This window comes from Heterodontus francisci, chromosome 7 (genome assembly GCF_036365525.1).
Source record: "Heterodontus francisci isolate sHetFra1 chromosome 7, sHetFra1.hap1, whole genome shotgun sequence".
In the NCBI taxonomy this organism is placed as follows: domain Eukaryota; kingdom Metazoa; phylum Chordata; class Chondrichthyes; order Heterodontiformes; family Heterodontidae; genus Heterodontus; species Heterodontus francisci.
Window position 1 is genome coordinate 33,875,075 of NC_090377.1, and position 19,800 is coordinate 33,894,874.

General features: G+C 42.8%; 1 protein-coding gene across 15 annotated transcripts in view; it reads left to right on the plus strand.

Annotated features, from left to right (window-relative positions):
• The window catches only part of gtdc1 (glycosyltransferase-like domain containing 1), an 872,535-nt gene that overhangs the window by 74,642 nt on the left and 778,093 nt on the right, over window positions 1–19,800 (plus strand). For all 15 annotated transcript variants that reach the window (XM_068034984.1, XM_068034988.1, XM_068034995.1 and 12 more), the window contains one exon: window positions 2,220–2,429. In XM_068034984.1, the coding sequence (XP_067891085.1) occupies window positions 2,251–2,429 (179 nt within the window). In that variant the 5' untranslated portion in view covers window positions 2,220–2,250. The remainder of the gene's footprint in view (window positions 1–2,219; window positions 2,430–19,800) is intronic.

Below are 19,800 nucleotides of genomic sequence, written 5' to 3' on the forward strand. Positions count from 1 at the left end.
TCACATGAATTCATGTCATGAACATGAAGGGCTGATTTAACTATTGTAATTGGTTTCTCGTGATGCACATTAACACAGGGTGATATGGACAAATTTTAAAGTAACGTTCTAGTATTTGACATAGAATGGTAAGCTGTGTACATTTTTAAACACCATCTGGTCATCCTGGTGACACTAACGGAAAGGTATGCAGTTATGGGATTTCCAGCTGAAGATGATGTGTGGGTGGGGGACCAGCATTTAATTATCAGACTTCCTTTTTCTAATCGACTAAAGCATCTATATCTAAGACTTTATCACGTCTGTACTTTCAGACCAGGTGTGCCTCTGTTTAAACCAAGACCATTTTTATTAACCCTACATACAGAAAATAGTGGTAGAACCATGAATGTGAGACAAGCCAGTTGATGATGTTTGCTAATGCAGGCTGAACAAATTTATGTACCATTTCTCTGTCGTCGTCTTTGGTGGACGCATTAAAACCCGTGTAAAAGTATGGGCAGAGCAATGTCCTATGAACGTATTAAGTATTTGTCCAATAACATTGCCGCCTGTAATTTCTGGGTTCTTTTATTTATTCAAAGCAACCCTAAAGTGAACTGATGGAATTAAGAAATATTTTTGCACAGGTTTGCCAGCTAAGTAAGCAAATCTGGGGGCTATTTAATGTTTTTATAGATAGGCTGGTGGGAAGAAATGATCCTTTTAAAATCTGTGATTTGCTCTGTACACCTTGGATTGGTAATATTGAGACAAAAATGAATTTAAGGCTGATCATTAAAGTATGGTATTGTTTTCTAATTTTACACACGTCATACTTCAGAATGACCAAATCAGATCTACATTCAGGAGCCACTGCTATTATAAGCCTGTGGTGTTGTAATCTGTTGATTCTTTTAAAATGCAATTTCAGTGCACCAAAAAACATTTTAAAATCCTATAAAAATGATGGTGACTGATATTTATAATTACATGACCTTTAAATTATGAAATTCAATCCTTGTACTGTAAACCAACTATAGGGTACTATGTGATCTCTTTAATAATGCAGCATGATTAATTTAAGTACTATATCAAGGGATTTCAAATGCCTAAAGTAATCCTTAGGTGCATCGCTTATCGTAATACACACCTGCAAGTTCATTATTGTTTTTTATGAGGTGAGACAGGACAGTAATCTAATAATACATTGCCGTGGAACTATTGCATTTAAGGAAATGGGCCATGGCATTATTGTATTATGTTAGCTTATAAATCATTTTTACAACAAAATAATATTTTACATCTATTTGCAAGAACATGTTCAACTCAAAGTCTACGTAAGTGTTTGTGTGAGAGAGAGAGGAAGAAAGCTACCTACCACAGCAAGGGAAAAGCTTACCCAGCTGTTAAGGAAACAAGAATGTTATATAACAAAAAGGCCATTTTGTTAATGTTTTAATGAGTTTTATATACTTTAACACCAGTTGTCATCAGATTTAAGTATGCACCTGTTGATTTTTATTCCTTCTTTGACCCAACTGCACTGAATGATAAAGCAGATTTAATTTGTGTGAAGCAACCACCTGTCCTGAAGTACCAGTGTTGGTTGGTGCAGAGATGATATGCAGGTTTTCATACAATTTATGCTGCCAGGTGTGACATCTTAAATAGTCACACAACTTTCCAGTGCATCAGTGGGTTAGGTGCTGATCACTGTGATTTTGTGGGTTTTATTTTTTCTGAGAATTGCAGGAATTAGAACACATTGCAACTTTCTCCTGATTGACAATGCTGTTGGAGTGACAAGCTTAGTTAAGAACAGATCTGCCATAGAGCAGGCAAGGGTCCGGTTAACAGAGAATTGTGGGCCTTTTTTTTTCTGCAGAGTGGCTCTCAAGGCATTGCTGGTATTGTAGCTTTCAAAAAGCAAAGTTAGAACTAATGATGCTATATGATATACCAGAAGACAAACTGTGCCATTGGTTTTAGCTCGTCATTGATCAGAGTTCTGCAGACTGATAAAACAATGTGGAACACCAGGGAAAACTACTCTCTCACGTTTGGTGCGGTGTGGCTAACTTTATAATGTGTCGGATTGTTAATGGCTATTTAAATGTGGCTTTGCTTCATTTGGTGCATGAGAATCACCAATTTACAGTTTAGCTTCTATAAAATGAACACTTCCCTGCCCCTCACAATAATAGCTAACTTCATTTAAAATTTTATTTTACAAATAGGTACTTGCAGCTTGAGTATACCAGTGCCATTATGAGTGTCCTAATGATTGAAGCCTTTTATGGGGGTTCCCACAAACAGCTGCTTGACCTACTTCAAGAGGAGATCGAGGGATGTTCCGTCTTTACCTTAACAGCTAAGAAATGGCACTGGAGAGCCCGGACTGCTGCACTCTACTTCATGCAGACTATACCACCCAGTGAAAATTACAGGTATGCAAGCATGGGAGGGCCACAAGAGCTTAACTGCCTTGGAAGTGGTTATTATGTGGGAGTGCTGGGGAACTCCCTATACATTTTCTAAAGCTTTATTAACTCAATCTTCAGTCTCAGTATTGTGTTACACGTTTTGTCACAGTAACCGTGATATTCTCTAACACTCTTCTTGTTTGTTGAATATTTTTGTGGCAGAGGGAATATTTAAATGCGATGAAAGCTGTTCATTTCCAATGTGCGATTTTGACACTGCATTAAAGAGAACGTTGTTGTCCATGTCCTTTCTAAAATTGATCAGTTGAAAACAATTGTGACTAAATTTTAAGCACCTTTTTGACTTTTTACTGTGGTTACTTTTTATTTATCAACTTACGAAAAAGATATAAGGATTGCTGATGACATCATGTGGGAACTGGCTTGGTGGGAGTTATTGAGTCTGTCCTTGTCAGAAAGCTGCATTCATTTATGCAATTGAAATGACAAGATCATTGCAGACTCCTGGGTTAATGACTAAGTCACTTGTTACTTTGACTTCTATAGGCTGTAGAGCTGAGGCTCCTCCAAGTTACTTCAACGAATGAAATCAGAATTTACTACTTAAATGGAAAATACTTCATGGTTTAAAAAAAATGAACAAAGACAAAGGGGAAACCTGTTAATTCTTTGCAATGGATATTAATAGTGTTATTCATTAGTAATCAACTATGACTTATTAACTGATAGTACTTAGCATGACTACTGTCATGCAGGCCCCCACCTGCCAAGAATGAGGCACACATCTTTTGCCACATGAACATTAAAACTTTAAATTGTTGCTGGGAAGAAAAGAGGGCCTATCACAAGGAATTGCCAGGCCCCTTGCCAGAAAGACCTTTTTTTGCATACAGCAGACAGTGTTGGAACAAAGGAACCAGTCCCCTGCTCCCCCAATACCCAAACAGATGTGGTCAGGCCAGTTTAGTCACATGACTAACTGGTTGTTTTTTTTACTTGAACTTGCCACAGAGAATTTGAACTCAGCCAAGCTCTTTGTTCCTGGACTGACAACATCTCTCTCACGGAACTGAAGACCCCATTGAAGAGACATGAACCCTAAAAGAGAAAAGTCTCCCACAGTGGACAAGGTTTAAGGAGGATACTGGGGGCCCCAACGAAGAGCACGACTACCTACAAAAGGACTACAATGAGCTCGAAGCACAGTAACAAGAAACTCTTCTGATATTGCCTCAAACCTCTCTACCTATTTTTCTTCTCTCTTCTCTCTCTACTTGCATGTGCATATCGCATATGCATGCTTGTGTGGGGCGTGGTGTGTATCCGTAGGCATTAACCGAATTAGAGTTTTTAGTTTGTTTTAATAAATTTCACTTTTGTTCTTTAAACCTAAGGAAGTCTGTTTTTGCTCATTTATTTGCCTTATAATTGAAAAGAGGTGAACAAGGATTCACCAAGGGGGAACTCAAAACAAAATATGTTTAAAATTAAACCCTGTTAAAATAAGACCATGTGAAGGCTATAAGGGACCCCTAGATACCTTTCTCACCTGGTTATAACACTACATTATCATTGTTAATCTTTCATTGTGAATTTGATGACACATCAACTACCTGGGTGCATTGGTCATCACTCTGTTCCAAGACACACCATTACTTGCAAAAACGTGGGGTGAAAGCTGAATAAATAAATCCCATAAACTTCAAAATGGATGTGTGATATCATCACTTGGGGGTGTCCACTTTTCTCTGTTCTTAACTAACTCATTTTTAAAATCTGCCTTTTCTTTTTAAGTTGCATTGTATGTACCCTTTTCCAGTCATTCATTATTAACCTACACCTGGAGCTAATTTAACTTTAAGTTATCCAGGTGTAGCCATCTGAGGAGCACAGCCTCTTTTTAGAATGCAAAACCTGAATACCATTTTTGTTTTAAATTTATCTAGGGAATACTGTGAACACAGAATTGTTCTGGGTTTCAGTAAGATTAGTGAATTCTATTTAGTACCAACCAGTATTACCAATCTGAAAATGAAGTGGAGAACATCAATCAGAAAAGTAAATAATTTTACAGATGTTACAATAGCGAACAGTTAAAGTGTATGCTAAAGTTCTAAAGGAAATTGAACAAAACTTTGTATCAATCAAGTTTATTTTCTGTTTACAGTGATTCTGTCCAATTAACATGGCAGAAATGTAATTGTTTAAATGCACTACTTTATTGCTCATCAGAGCTTGACAACGAACCACCTGGCCCCAAGCCTTGTTCTGTTACTCGCTGCTGAGACATGGAGCCGATCTCATTACAGCCTTGGTCCAAAACTGGACAAAACAGCTGACTTCCAGAGGTGAGGTGAGAGTGACTGCCCCTGACATTAAGGCAGCATTTGACTGAGTGTGGCATTAAGGAGCCTGAGCAAAATTGAAGTCTATGGGAATTGGTGGGCAAATCCCCAGTGGCTGGAGTCATACCTAGCACAAAGTAAGATGGTTGTGGTTGTTGGAGGCCAAATGTCTCAGCTCAGGACATTGTTGCAGGCATTCTTCAGGGTAGTGTCCTAGGCTCAACCATCGTCAGCTGCTTCATTAATGGCCTTCCCTTCATCATAGGGTAAGAATGGGGATGTTTGCTGATAATTGCAGTGTTCGGTACCATTCACGACTCCTCAGATACTAAAGCAGACTGTGTCCACATGTAGCAAGACCTGGACAATATTCAGGCTTGGGCTGTGTTATGAAAGTGCTTCCATTTTTAAATATTTTTTGAGGACTTGTGTTTAAAAATTGTGGAATTTTTGTTCATTTGGAAGACTGAAGAGATTCCATAGATGATGGACGTTGTTTCTTTTTTAAAAAAATCAGTCACTGGAAGGACTTGGGACTTTGTTTAAAAACAAACCCTTACTGCAGTCACATGTCTTAAGCTAAGTAAACGGCAGGAGTCTTGTTGACTACGGGAGTTGTTTATGGAGAAGTGACATGTCAAGACTTATGGTGGTCATAAGTTGGTTTTGTTTTTGGATAGTTTGAGTCAGTTGAGAGTAAGCCTGCTGAGAGAGAAGCCACCAGCTCATCCTTTTTCCACCTCTTTGAGAAACCCTGAGAATCCAGTGCGATGATAGCTGAAACCCCTGATGCAATGATTCTTCTGGAAAGCCTATCAGACTAATCCTGAAAAGAACTGCTCCAAAAAGATCCCAATGACAGCTGTCTACATGTATTAGGATGCCAGAATAAAGGACCAGCTGGGAACATACCATATCTTATCCTTTTCCTTCAAGAATTAACAAGTATTTGGCCAAAGTTTTTTTTTGTAGCGATCTCTGCAGAGAAAACTTCTTTATTTTTACTTTAATTGGCGTGTGTGTGTGCTTGTGTGTTGGGTTAATTTAGAAGGGAACTTTCATATTTCAACCTGTGTGTTAATGAGCTTTGCATCTTTATTGAATAAGTCTTGTTTTATAATAAATAAATAATTTTGTTCTTTATAAAAGAAAGCTGTTTGGTGGATTTTATTCCGAAAGTAAAATCGATTAATGATATAATTGGCCGTATCGGTAACTGGGTAAAACATTTAAATATATGTTGTGACCAGCAGATAAGTGGAACTAGAAAAACACAGTGCACTCCTCTCGCCTTGGTCATAACAGCTGATAAGTGCCAAGCAATAACCATCTCCAACAAAAGAGAATCTCACCATCTCCCCTTGACATTCAATGGCATTATATTGCTGTATTCCCGGCTATCAACATCCTGGGGGTTACCATTGACCAGAAGCTTAACCGGACCAGCCATATAAATGCTGTGGCTACAAGAGCAGGCCAAAGGCTAGGAACTTTGCGGCGAGTAACTCATCTCCTGACTCCCCAAAGTTTGTCCTCCATTTACAAAGCACAAGTCAGGAGCTTTTTGAAATACTGTCCACTTGCCTGGATGAGTACAGCTCCAACAACGCTCAAGAAGCTCTACACCATCCAGGACAAAGCAGTCCACTTGATCGGCACCTTAAACATTCACTCCCTCCACCACCGGTGCACAGTAGCAGCTGTATGTACCATATACAAAATGCACTGCAGCAACTCGCCAAGCCTCCTTCAACAGCACCTTCCATACCTATGATCTTTTCCACCTAGAAGGACAAGGGCAGCAGACGTGTGGGAATATCACCACTTTCCAAGATCTCTTCCAAGCTACCCATCATCCTGACTTGGAACTATATCACTGTTCCTTCACTGTTGTTGGGTCAAAAAACTGGAGCTCCCTTCCTGCAGCACTGTGGATGTACTTACACCAGATGAAGGTGACTCATCACCACCTTCGCATGGGCAATTAGGGATGGGTAATAAATGCTGGCCTTGCCAGTGATGTTATCATCCCATGAAAGAAAAAAAATGCTGTTGGCGGACTTGACTTTTTCCCTCCTGAGCATTGAACTGCCTTATCTCATTAGGCAATTTCCTCAGCTATCTGGTTGAGATATTTAAAAAGCTGCATCTGTTGGTTATTTGCATCTTAATCCGATGTGCTACCTTCCAGTGTATCAAAACCTATTAAGGGTAGAGGGCAAAGATAATATTCTTAACAAATGATTCATACTTCGCTGTAATGCCTCACATAGTTGAGTAGGCTGCCGGCGCGCTCAGCCCACACTTTAACAGAAAAGAATGGCTGCTTCAGGATAGTTTTGGAGGGAATCTGATTTCATGGATGTAAGACCCAGGATCATGAAGTACAAGGTTGGTGAAATGAGATGAATTCAAGATTTTATTCCCTTGAGAGTTGTGGGAGATGGCAGCTGTTCCCTCCTGCTCCACTACCAAGTACATCTCTTCCTTATAAAGTTATGCTGCAGCGCTGTAAAATGTTTATAGAGGATACACGATGGGGGGGGGGCTCGATGGTATGTTTATGTGTAGAACTGAGGCCAACTGGTGTGTCTGTTTTGTACCATGGGTGTTATTTTTTTCGTTATGGCTTGTTAAAAATGCTTATGAATAGTTTCTTTAACAAATTTATTTTATTGGCAAAACAGAGCAAGAGGTGCCAGTGGAATGCTCTACTTCAAGGTTAATTGGTGCTTACTGACTCTGAGTACCAGGCTGGTTTGTGCTCGTGCTTTATGTCATCAGCCTTTTGAGAGATATTACATTTTGTTTTCAGTTTTCTTTTTTATTATTTGTTTTAGCTCCTGTTAATTCGCTGGAGTGAAGCAGGCTTTTACTGTTTAAACTTAGAGCCTCCTGTAGTAGGTAAATATTTTGGATTGGATTTCCACACTCTCGAGCTGTTATATTGCTGCATGCTGGGTAGCTGGAGCGTCATTGGAATACTGGATAACCTTTTATGTTTGCAGAAGAAAGGATTTCCCATATGAGCATGCACGCCTTGTAGAAAAATAAAAACCGCATACAATGCATCCCCTCCATGCTGCGTATTTCTGGCAAGAATATTTTTGCCGATTGAACTATCCTAAAGCAATATAATATGACTCGATTGGAGTCTTGGAACCAATCATAGCAGCAGTTTTTCAGTTATCCGGGAATTACAAATGTCTAATATATATCAAATAAAATAAGTAAAACTGTTACATAAGCAAGTATGTTTCTCTGCACAACCCTCTTCTTGTCAGCTGACCTGGCATTGCCAAGTTAATGATAAAGCTTCCTTTTCCTACCTTGCCATGTGGGATTGGACAGAACAGTCCATGGTAATAATGGTATTGATATCTAAAGGTAAAGGCTCTCTTAGAGCTTTTCTGGAATTCTGATATTGGAGTTTAACTAGCCCTCCTATCCTTGGAAAATGTACTTTAAAAATTATATTCTTCATTCAGCTATTAGTACAGTCACTTTTTTTTTGTTTCTTTGAAAGATAGACCAATTACCCCAAGGAGTAAGAAAGAGGCATACCTTTTGGCCTTCGGGAACAGCAACATGATATCCATTGCAAAATACAAAGGTGCAATTTGGGTAATAAAGTGATACTCCACTACAGAGTGTGACTAAGCAGGCAAGGTTTGGACACGCACTGTTCATTTAGTGGTAGCTTTTTAGTAGGATTGCCAACTCTGGTTGGACGTGTTCCTGGAGGTTTTAACACATGACCTCCCATCTCCAACCAGCCAGTCTGGTCAAACAGCCTTTTCTTTCCACCCCACCTCTCTAATATTTTTATAACTAATAAACAAAAATGTTCAAAGAAAATAAATACACTGATTTTTCTTTTGTCTGGGTTGCTCATAGCAAGTGTGCAGGAGACTCGGTTGTAATTCTTGAAGACTCCATGTCAATCCTGGAGGGTTGGGAACCTGAGAGAGATCTGTCAAAGTCACCTACAAAGTAGAAACCAGAACATGATGTTCATGAAAATCTAGGTCCTCAGAAGCCATTGCCAATTTTTATACTACATTAAGAAAAAGCTTGCATTTATATAGCAGCTGATCATGTCTCAGGATGTCCCAAATGCTTTACATATAATACAGTACTTCTGAGGTGCAGCCACTGTTATGTTGGCTAATATGAACACTGTAAAGCCTCACAGGCAGTAAATGAGATGAATGATCAGTTAAATCTGGTTCTAATTGTGTTAGATGATGGAACAATACTTACCAGGACACCAAGGGAACTGTGTTCTTCGAATAGTACCATGGGATCTAGTGCATCCATATGAACAAGCAGTTTGAGAATGGTTTAATGTCTCCATTAATAAGTAGTACCTCCAACGATGTAACACTCCATCAGTACTGTATTACAGTCAGCTTACATTATGTGTTCAAGGCCTAGTGTGGAGTTTGGACATGTAACATTATGACTCTGGTGTGTGTGTGTGTGTTAACAATTGTACCAAGCTGAGCCAAATGAATAAGGATTAATGTTAGAATAATTACTGAAGATATGGTCTTTCTCATTCTTTGAACAAAGATTTAACTTTCTCCTTCCTAGCTTACCCATAATTCCTTTTTCTGACCTGGTGCTACTTGGAGCCATTTTACTGTTTGTTTCAGTCCTCTTACTTAATGCTTCCTTACTAGGCAAGCTAAGGGAAAACCTCAGAAGGAGGAATCATACAACAAAGTGCGTAAGATCATTTGTCCACTTTACTCTTGAAGAAACAGGGATTACGCAATTTTCCCTTGCAAGCTGATGACCACATCCTATTTTCACATGGCCTTTGAGCATCTTTCAAATAATTAAATGATCATACCTACATTCCCCCAGATCCATGCGTAGAAATCATTGCTCATGCTTTCCTGCTCCCCCTCCCCCATTTCCTGTGTTGCTGGGGAGCATTCTGCACTAAATATTGAAACATTTGAAAGAGCTTCATCCAGAGCAATTACTTAAGCAGTTTTAGTTTATATTACCGATTACGAAACTTTTTAAAACGAGGTGACTAACAGCATTGTGTGGGAGGGGAAAATCCCTGCAGTCACAGCACCGTGCTGTTACTGTTACCCTTGCCCAAAGCAAGTGTATTTTTGGCTCAATTAAAAAAAAAATAGCTGAATGGGTTTCAGTGTGTTTTTTGTCAGATAACAAATTTAAAATCATCATCGGTAAAAAAAAATTAAGTACAAGTTAGTGACCTACACAGACTAACTTTCAAGGTACAATGTTAAAAAGTAAAATGCTGCGGTTATGGTTTTGAGGACAGTTTTTTGTGGTGCTTTTACAGAATGACTGACTCCTTGAACCTGTGCATGTATATTTTAAGTATTTTTTGGTTGAACAGGTAGGGACTTCATTAAACTTTGAAGATTAAGCTGTGGCAGAACGACATTTGACTAAGCAAACACATGGCACAAACCTTGAAAAAGTTACAGAGAAATTTCCACAACAGAAATACCAGAAAACCACCAGGTTAATAATGATTTCCTGTCATGAAATATTTTTGTCATATGTGTCTGCCCACTGACTTGGCAATACAGTTAGTTGTTTAACATTTTGTAGAGTGAAACTGCAATCGGGTTAAACTCGGATATTGCTAAGTATTTGATAGCTTACGGTTTTATTTTGCGTTTCTTTTTTAGTCATGAAACTGTTTCACTAATTGCCACAGCAGCTTTTGAATTCATTATGAAGAGTGGTGGTATGAGTTGTGTTTTGCATAGTTGGTATTTATTTGTTATTTTGTTGTTTCAAAAAAATTAGGAGTGTATGATTAATGAGGGGAAATTTCATTAACTACCTGTTTCTTTGAAATCATGACCAGCCCATATTTTTGTGATGTGTAAAATGATGGAAATTTTGAATGAAAAGTTAGGTGAAAACGATTGAATGAAGGAAGATTTATCCTCACCAGAACAGCAATGGGCTGACCTCGCTGATTTTCATAGGGTCAGCCCTAATTATCTATGTATGTCCAGATTCTGGCTTGGATTCAGCCTGCCAACAGGAGTTTACCTAACTGGGTAACGAGACTCATTTAATTGGCATATCATCAGTACTTAAAGGGCTGAAAAACGCAATTGTCTGCATGTAATGGTTTAACTTTTCTAAGGCTGCAACAATTTCATTTTTTGTTCTTTCCAGAGGGGACTGAAGTAGCAAACTTATCAAATTTAGAGTTAGAAAACAGAGTCCATGTTCATGTGATGACTGGTGAGCTTGCGGTGCTGCTGTATGAAGTGGCTGCAAGAAGGATTGCCCCAAAGAATAGTAATATGGCATACCAGGCAAGTGATGACAGCTGGGGTCCGCACTATGTACAGTCACTGGGTCAAAATCCTGGAACTTCCTTCCTAACAGCACTGTGGGTGTATCTACCCCACATGGACTGCAGCGGTTCCAGAAGGCAGCTTACCACATCTTCTCAAGGGAAATTAGGGATGGGCAATAAATGCTGACCTTGTCAGTGATGCCCATATCCAATGAGCAGAATTAGAAGATGGCACACTTTAAAGAAGTTGCCAGGGTTACACTACTTAGTGCGATTTTCCTGGTAGATGGTCCGAGTGTGAAAGCTTCAAAATGTTATCTGTTGATGAGTTTCATCTTTAGTACTGTTCCATGCTAAGCGCCTCACAACTGTACAGTTGTATCAGCCCTTATTACATGTACTTACACGCCAGTAAGACGCATTCATTTTGCAACTTGCAAATAAAACATTTGGTGCCTCACATCTTTAAACACAAAATCTTTGTAAAACAACATAGCTACATTATGAACACCAACTGACAGCCAGGATAGAATTTTGCCAGCCCATTGGGGTCGGGCTGGGAGGTGGGAGGGGTTGGAACATCAGGACAGAAGCTTGATGTCTTCACATCGCAACTGGATATTCTGAAGGGCAGCTGGCATGGCGGGCAGGTAATTAAGCCTGTTAAGCAGGCAAGTAACTTCAGTTTTACCAGGATTTTCTGATTTTTCCAGAAGTGCGCGGGAACAATGGGGCATCAGAGCCTCGCCAGGTATAAGGAGGTGATGAGGTGGCGGGTAGCCAGTTCTGGCTGCTGACAGCAGCAATCGTGAATCCTAGAGTGGCTTGGCAGGGAAGCTGGAACAGTGCAGGCATTGGCACTGTCACTCAGGAAAAGGGGAAAAGTTGACAGAACTTTGAGGGCATACTGCCAGGGTGCCATCGCGCAGCTGGCACTTGTGTGAGTAAAGCAGTGGTCTTTGGAGGTCCTGGAGACTGACGGAATCTAAATGCCATGGACCTCATTTACAGTTTCAGTTTCTTCAGTGAGGAGGAGCTTCAGAGAGGGAGAGTGCCGCAGCCACAAGCAGCATGCCAACAGCAACAGGGGGTGAGGGGCAGCAGGAGCATCAGTCTGGGGGATGGTGGAGGGGGGTGGGAAACAGAGGAGAAGGGTGCAGAGGGGCCTGCACTCAGCCTCCTATGCAAAGAAGTGGTTACCCGCCACAGAGAGTCTACTGTCCGCAGTTCAGCTACCTTTAAATGTGGGATCTCCGAGTCTGTGACTCATCGCTGCATCAAGATAGTCAACAATGCCATTTTCAAGAGGGCCAGCCAATCGATGTGCTTTTGTACCAATGCGGACAGCTGGGATGAAAGGGCTTTAGGATTCCAACCCATTGTTGCTTTCCCCCAGGTGCAGGGTGTCATAACCTGCATGCCTGTGGCCAAGGCTCCCACAGACCAGGCAGCAGCCTTCATCAACAGGAAGGCTTCCACTCGCTTAGTGTACAACTGGTCTGCAACCACTGTAAGTGCTTCCTGCAGGTGTGTGCAAGCTTCCTGGGCAGCAGCCACAACAATTACATTTTGAGGTAGTCCCAGGTGCCAGACCTTTTCAGCCACCCCACGTGGCTTCAAGAATGGATACTGAGTGATGAGGGCTACCCATTGATGATGTGGCTGTTGATGCCTATGAGGAACTCTAGTACTGCTGTAGAGGAGAGTGACAAAATCTTCCAGGGTACAACTTGAGCGATTATCATGCAGGCCATAGGGCTTCTGAAGATGCTGTTGAGATCCCCAGATCGATCCAGTGGCACTCTTCAGTGTGCCGCAGCCAGGGTCTTGCATATTATTGTGGTGTACTCTGCTCAGCTCAACCTGGCGCTGCAGAGGGGAGAGGACTTGAACAATGAGAATATCGTGGAATGCAATGCCTCCTCTGGTGAGGGGGACGTTGGGGAAGATGGTGACCAAGCTCAGGATGCTGAAGAACCCCAGGGACCACAGGGAAAGTGCCATGAAGTATGCGCAAGGTGTACTCGGGATGCATTCATACAGGCACGGTTTGCATAATCCTTAATGACAGATCCATGCTATTCAATAAAGCTTCCGCATTCTGCAGGCCCCTTGCTGCCTCCTTCATTGATCTTGCCATTTCCCTGCACCCAGTAGGACATTATGCTGCAGTATGGGGAATGCCTTGACCTCATGCAGTGTGTTCCTACCCATCACATCTTTTGACAGAGCCGGGGTGCTCCTGAAGTCCCAGCGGCCTACAAGAAATGCAAGGAAACCTCATGCCCTGCCACAACACCCACTTATTGATGAGCAAAAAAATTGCAAGGTTGCATGCTTCAAAAAAATTCAACCTGGACGTGTGAGGTGATGCATTTGGGGAGGTCAGACAAGGCAAAGGAATACATGATTAATGGGAGAATATGGAGAGGTGTAGAGGAAGCGATGGGGCGGTAAGTGGCTTGATTGGATTTGTCCTGCTTTTTGTGGATAGGACATACCTGGGCAATTTTTCACATTGTCGGTTCGATGCCAGTGTTATAGCTGTACTGGAACAGCTTGGTTAGGGGTGTGACTCGTTCTGTAGCACAAGTCTTCAGTACTATAGCCGGGATGTTGTCAGGACTCATGGCCTTTGCCCGTATCCAGTGCCTTCAGCCGTTTCTTGATATCACATGGAGTAAATTGAATTGGCTGAAGCCTGGTATCTGCGCTGCTGGGGACCTCAGGAGGATCATCTATTTGACACTTCTGGCTGAAGGTGGTTGCGAGTGCTTCAGCCTTTTCTTTTGCACTGATGTGCTAGGCTCCTTCATCATTGAGGATGGGGATATTTGTGGAGCTGCTACTTCCTGTTACTTGTTTAATTGTCCGCCGCCATTCACAACTGGAGGTAGCAGGACTGCAGAGCTTAGATCTGATCTGTTGGTTGTGGGATTGCTTACCATTTGGCATGCAATTACCTTCACCCGATTGACACCTATGTTTAGGTATGCCTGATGCTCCTAGCATGCTGTCTTGCATTTAAGCCAGGGGATCAACCCTGGTAATGGTAGAGTGAGGGATATACCGGGTCATGAGGTTACAGATTATGGTTGAATACAATTCTGCTGCTGCTGATGGTCCATAGTGCCTCGTGGATGCCCAGTTTTGAGCTGCCAGATCTGTTCTGAATCTATCCCATTTAGCACGGTGGTAGTGCTGCGCAACATGATGGATGGTATCCTCCGTGAAGACGGGTCTTTGTTTTCACAAGGATTATGCATTAGTCACTCCTACCAATACTGTCATGGATAGATGCACCTGCAACAGTTAAATTGGTGAGGGCAAGGTCTAGTAGGTTTCCCCCTGTTGTTGTTCCCTCACCACCTGTCGTAGGCCCAGTCTGGCAGATATGTCCTTCAGGACTTGGCCCGCTCGGTCAGTAGTAGTGCTACCGAGCCACTCTTGGCGATGGACGTTGAAGTCCCCACCCATAGTACTTCTTCCAAGTGGTGTTTAATGTGGAGGAGTACTGATTAATCAGCTGAGGGAGGGCAGTAGATGCTAATCATGTTTTGTTGCCCACGTTTGACCTGATGCCATGGCACTTCATGGGGTCCGGAGTCAATGTTGAGGACTCCCAGGGCTGCTCCTTTTCGACTATATACCACCACCTCTGGTGGGTGTGCCCTGCTGGTGGGACAAGACATATTGAGGAATGTTGGTGATGGTGTCTGGGACATTTGATGTAAGGTAGGTGTCTGTGAGTATGACTTATGTCGGGCTGTTGCTTGACTAGTCTGTGGGACGGCTCTCCCAATGTTGACCCAAGCACCCAGATGTTAGTAAGGAAGACTTTACAGGGTCGATGGTGCTGGGCTTGCCATTGTCGTTTCTGGTGCCCAGGTCGATGTCAGGTATTCCGTCCCGTTTTATTCCTTTTCAACATTTGTGTAGCGGTGTAACCTTTGTGTATTCGCTTTTTTCTTTCCTCATTGCTCATTGGCTTCCCTCTCTGTAGCGCCAGGTTGTATAGTGCACAGCAGACCACCACGTGCGACACTTGCCGAAGCATGCTTAAAGGCTCCACTGGACCAATCTAGGCACATGAATCTCATCTTGAGCAAACCAGTGGCCTGCTCTATGGTTGCTTGTGTTGTCACTTGGCAGGCATTGTACCTCTCCTCTGCATCTGTGCGCGGGTTCCTCAGAAGTATCAGTAGCCATGTTAGAACATAGAACATTACAGCGCAGTGTTCTGAATGAGTAGCCCTTGTCTCCAAGGATCCATCCCTGAAGACAGGATGGAGGCCAGAAAAGCTCTGGCACCTGGGACTGCCTCAAAATGAAGGCATTGTGGCAACATCCCAGGAAGCATGCACAAACCTGCAGGATCTGTTTACGGTGGTTGCAGACCAGTTGTACATTGAGGGAGTGGAAGCCCTTTCTGTTGATGAAGGCTGCTGGCTCATATACAGGAGCCTTGATGGCAACATGTACACAATCGATGGCACCCTGCTCCTGGGGGAATCCAGCGATGACCCCGAACCCGATGGTCCTTTCAGCTTGAGAGTTGTAAACTGTGTGGAAGCACACATAGCCCCTGGCTTTCCTGAAAAGGACACTGATGACCTCCTTGATGTACTGATGGGCCGCTGACTGTGAGATCCCACACGTCCCCAGTGGATCCCTGGAATGATCCAGAGGTAGACGTTAAGTGCCACAGTGACCTTCAGCGCCACTGGCATTGGATTTCCAAAAAGTCGCCTGGGGTACAGCTCATTCTCATCATGGCACACAGGTCAGTGACGGCCTCCCTGGAGAGGCGGAGTCTTTGTGGCACTGCCTCTAGGACATCTGCAGGTAGTTGAGCCTTGACCTGTAGACCCTCCCTGAAGGGTACCTCATCTGTATGGGGGAGTCCCCCTCTTTCTCCTCTGAGTCCTTCTCTATTGTCTGGAAACCGCTGTTGATCCTCCTGTGCGCTCACAGGCCATTGCAGTGCCGCTTTCCTCTAGCTCTGCTGCATCTCCTCTTCAACAGGGACCCGAAGCCTGAATGAATGAGGCCCATGATAGGTGGCCTCTCCCTAAATGCAGCTGTTTCACTGCCAGCACTACCCCTGCCCTTACCCTCATTTATGAGCTTTGCCAAAGTGGCACATGCACATTGTCCCCTTTACAGTGGTCCCCCCAGCAGCTGTGACACACTTCCCCTCATTTCTCATGCAATGCCCACCTTTCGCCACCCCGCCAAGCAGTTGATGGTTGCCCTCTTGATGGCCTCCCCTAGCAGCCAGCCATGTGCTCCTGCCTCCATGTTGCTTTCTTGAAGGTGAGCTTGTGAAGCCCTGCGAAACCTATGCATCTTTTATAAATACAATCCCAACCATAAAATTACTTTCAATTGGCCTCTTAACTATCTTAATTATCTGTCCGTCATGTTGCCGTTGGAACTCCGCCCTCCAGATTTGCTGCATTCGGTAAAATCAGGATGGGCGTTGAGACATAGGACATCCTATGGTGGATGTTGTCTATATGGACTTTAGTAAAGCATTTGACAAGGTCCCGCATGGCAGACTGGTGCAAAAGGTGAAGTCACACGTGATCAGAGGTGAGCTGGCAAGATGGATACAGAACTGGCTCAGTCACAGACAGAGGGTAATAGTGGATGGATGTTTTTCTGAATGGAGGGATGTGACTGGTGGTGTTCCGCAGGGATCAGTGCTGGGACCTTTGCTGTTTGTAGTATATATAAATGATTTGGAGGAAAATGTAGCTGGTCTGATTAGTAAGTTTGCGGACGACACAAAGGTTGGTGGAGTTGCGGATAATGATGAGGATTGTCAGAGGATACAGCAGGATATAGATCGGTTGGAGACTTGGGCGGAGAAATGGCAGATGGAGTTTAATCCGGACAAATGTGAGGTAATGCATTTTGGAAGGTCTAATGCAGGTGTGAGATATACAGTAAATGGCAGAACCCTTAGGAGTATTGACAGGCAGAGAGATCTGGGCGTACAGGTCCACAGGCCACTGAAAATGGCAACGCAGGTGGATAAGGTAGTCAAGAAGGCATGCTTGCCTTCATCGGTCGGGGCATAGAGTATAAAAATTGGCAAGTCATGTTGCAGCTGTACAGAACCTTAGTTAGGCCACACTTAGAATATTGCATGCAGTTCTGGTCGCCACACTACCAGAAGGACATGGAGGCTTTGGAGAGGGTACAGAGGAGGTTTACCAGGATGTTGCCTGGTCTGGAGGGCATTAGCTATGAGGAGAGGTTGGATAAACTCGGATTGTTTTCACTGGAACGACGGAGGTGGAGGGATGACATGATAGAGGTTTACAAAGTTATGAGCGGCATGGACAGAGTGGATAGTCAGAAGCTTTTTCCCAGGGTGGAAGAGTCAGTTACTAGGGGACATAGATTTAAGGTGTGAGGGGAAAAGTTTAGAGGGGATGTGCGAGGCAAGTTTTTTACACAAAGGGTGGTGAGTGCCTGGAACTTGCTGCCAGGGGAGGTGGTGGAAGCAGATACGATAGCGGCGTTTAAGAGACATCTTGACAAATATATGAATAGGAAGGGAATAGAGGGATATGGGCCCCGGATGTGCATAAGGTGTTGGTTTAGGCAGGCATCAAGATCAGCGCAGGCTTGGAGGGCCGAATGGCCTGTTCCTGTGCTGTACTGTTCCTTGTTCTTTGTTCCTGCCCAACGGGTCCCATCCCGATTTTTATGTCCTCCCGCGACTCCGTTCCCGTCCCCCAGGTCTATGTAAAATTCAGCCTGTTACCTCTGTCTTTCTCTCCACAGATGCTGCCTGATCTCAGTATTTTGAGAATTTTCTGTTTTCGTTTCAGATTTCCAGCATCTGCAGTATTTTGCGGCATGCTTCTGCTCAACTCCGTGGGAAAGGCGTTGAAAGTACTGAACATGGTGCACTAGTCACCAGCTAGATACATGCTTGGGCAGAATACTGGCTGACACTGTAGTTGATCCTAACGTGGCTGAAATGTGGGAGAGGCAGAAAACTGAATTGCACTGTTGACCTTCATTGCCACACTGACAGTGTGGTCCCTACCAGTGCAGTTAGTTGACAAAGATCTTCAAGTGACACTCTGCTGACAAGAATCTTTGGAAGCTGCTCCCCTTGATAATTTGCCAGATGTCTGTGCCATGGCCTGCAGATATGGTTGGTAGCATAGTGACAGGTGAAGCCAGTCTGGATTTGATACCTGTTGATTTCCTTGGCATGTGTCTTGTATCACTTTAAGTGTGCAATACAGTATTTGTGGTACTTCAAATGCTGCAGCTCATCATTAATTTTAACTTGACTTGTCAGCATCCTTATGATTCCGTAACTGCGACAAAGTTTTGTTTCTCCCTGAGCTCTTGTGAAAGATTGCCCTATGAACGATCTTTTATTCCTGCCTGCTCTTATATTAAGCTCTTTTCCTGTCTGCTGAAATCTTGTAAGTGCTTCAATTACAGTGTTGAATTTGTATACAACGTTGCTCTATTTTTGGTTCAGCATAAGCATTTAATCACTGTGCCCGCCCCCCCCACCACACCAACCACCACCTGAATCTCAAAGTAGTTGAGACAAATAAGCACAGAATCCTTTAAAACAAAATGAGAAAAATGTGTTTGAAAAATAAAAATTCTAAAACCAATGCACAAGATCAAGGGTTCCAAAGAAGGGTCACTGACCCGAAACGTTAACTCTGCTTCTCTTTCCACAGATGCTGCCAGACCTGCTGAGTGAATCCAGCATTTCTTCTTTTTGTTGCACAAGATCATCTGTCTCCTTTTACATATGGAGCTTCCTTTAGGACACTCCTCGCATGCATGAATGGAGTGCACAGCATGATTCCATCCTGAATGGGGTTGGGAGATTGTACTGTGTGGCATTTAAGTTATTTTGAATGTGTTACAATACTGAAATTAAGCGCTTACATATTTTGCCAGAATGGTCACGAGTTGGTCCCCATTCCTCATTCCACTCTCGAACCATCAGCCGTGGCGATCAGAAATTCTCCTCTCTGATATTTTAGATAAAGATTTACGGAATTATCTTCAGCTGTCTCATACACGAGACTGGCTCACTTTTTTAGAAAGACGCAGTGCACATCTGTGGAGAATAGACAAGTGAATGTTTTGGATGTGGGCTAAGGGTGCGCACCTGGAATTTTAGCTTGCCTGTTCTCTGCACAGATACTGAGTGACCTGCTGATCCTTTCCAGATTTTCTATTTTTGTTTCAGATTTCTAACATCTGCACTTTCCTGCTCTGTGGTTCAGTTTTCTTCCTGATTGAATCTAAATATGGTAGAAAGTGCAGACTAAGCTGGGCTGAAATGACCAAACCTCATTTCTTATAGAACTCTTAAAGTCAACAGAAGATTTACTTCCCATATGTATTTTGGTTACCTTTTTAAATATGTATATTAGTCTATCTATCAATTTAATCTCCCCTATTAAAAGTTTTGTGTACCATGCATGCTTCCTGCATTTTAGGAAGTAGCACATAATCATTTCCTCCTGCTGTGCTATTTCTATCACACTATTTCCGTGATGCCTGGTTGCCACATTTAAATTATACCTACCTACACTTAATTTGGAGTTCTTCAGCTCACAATGTATGTAGTACTGTGCTCACAGGATCACTCCACCTGTGGCCCATTTGATTTCAGTCACTGGTGCTATGTTTGTGCTGGCTCTGGGATCCTGCT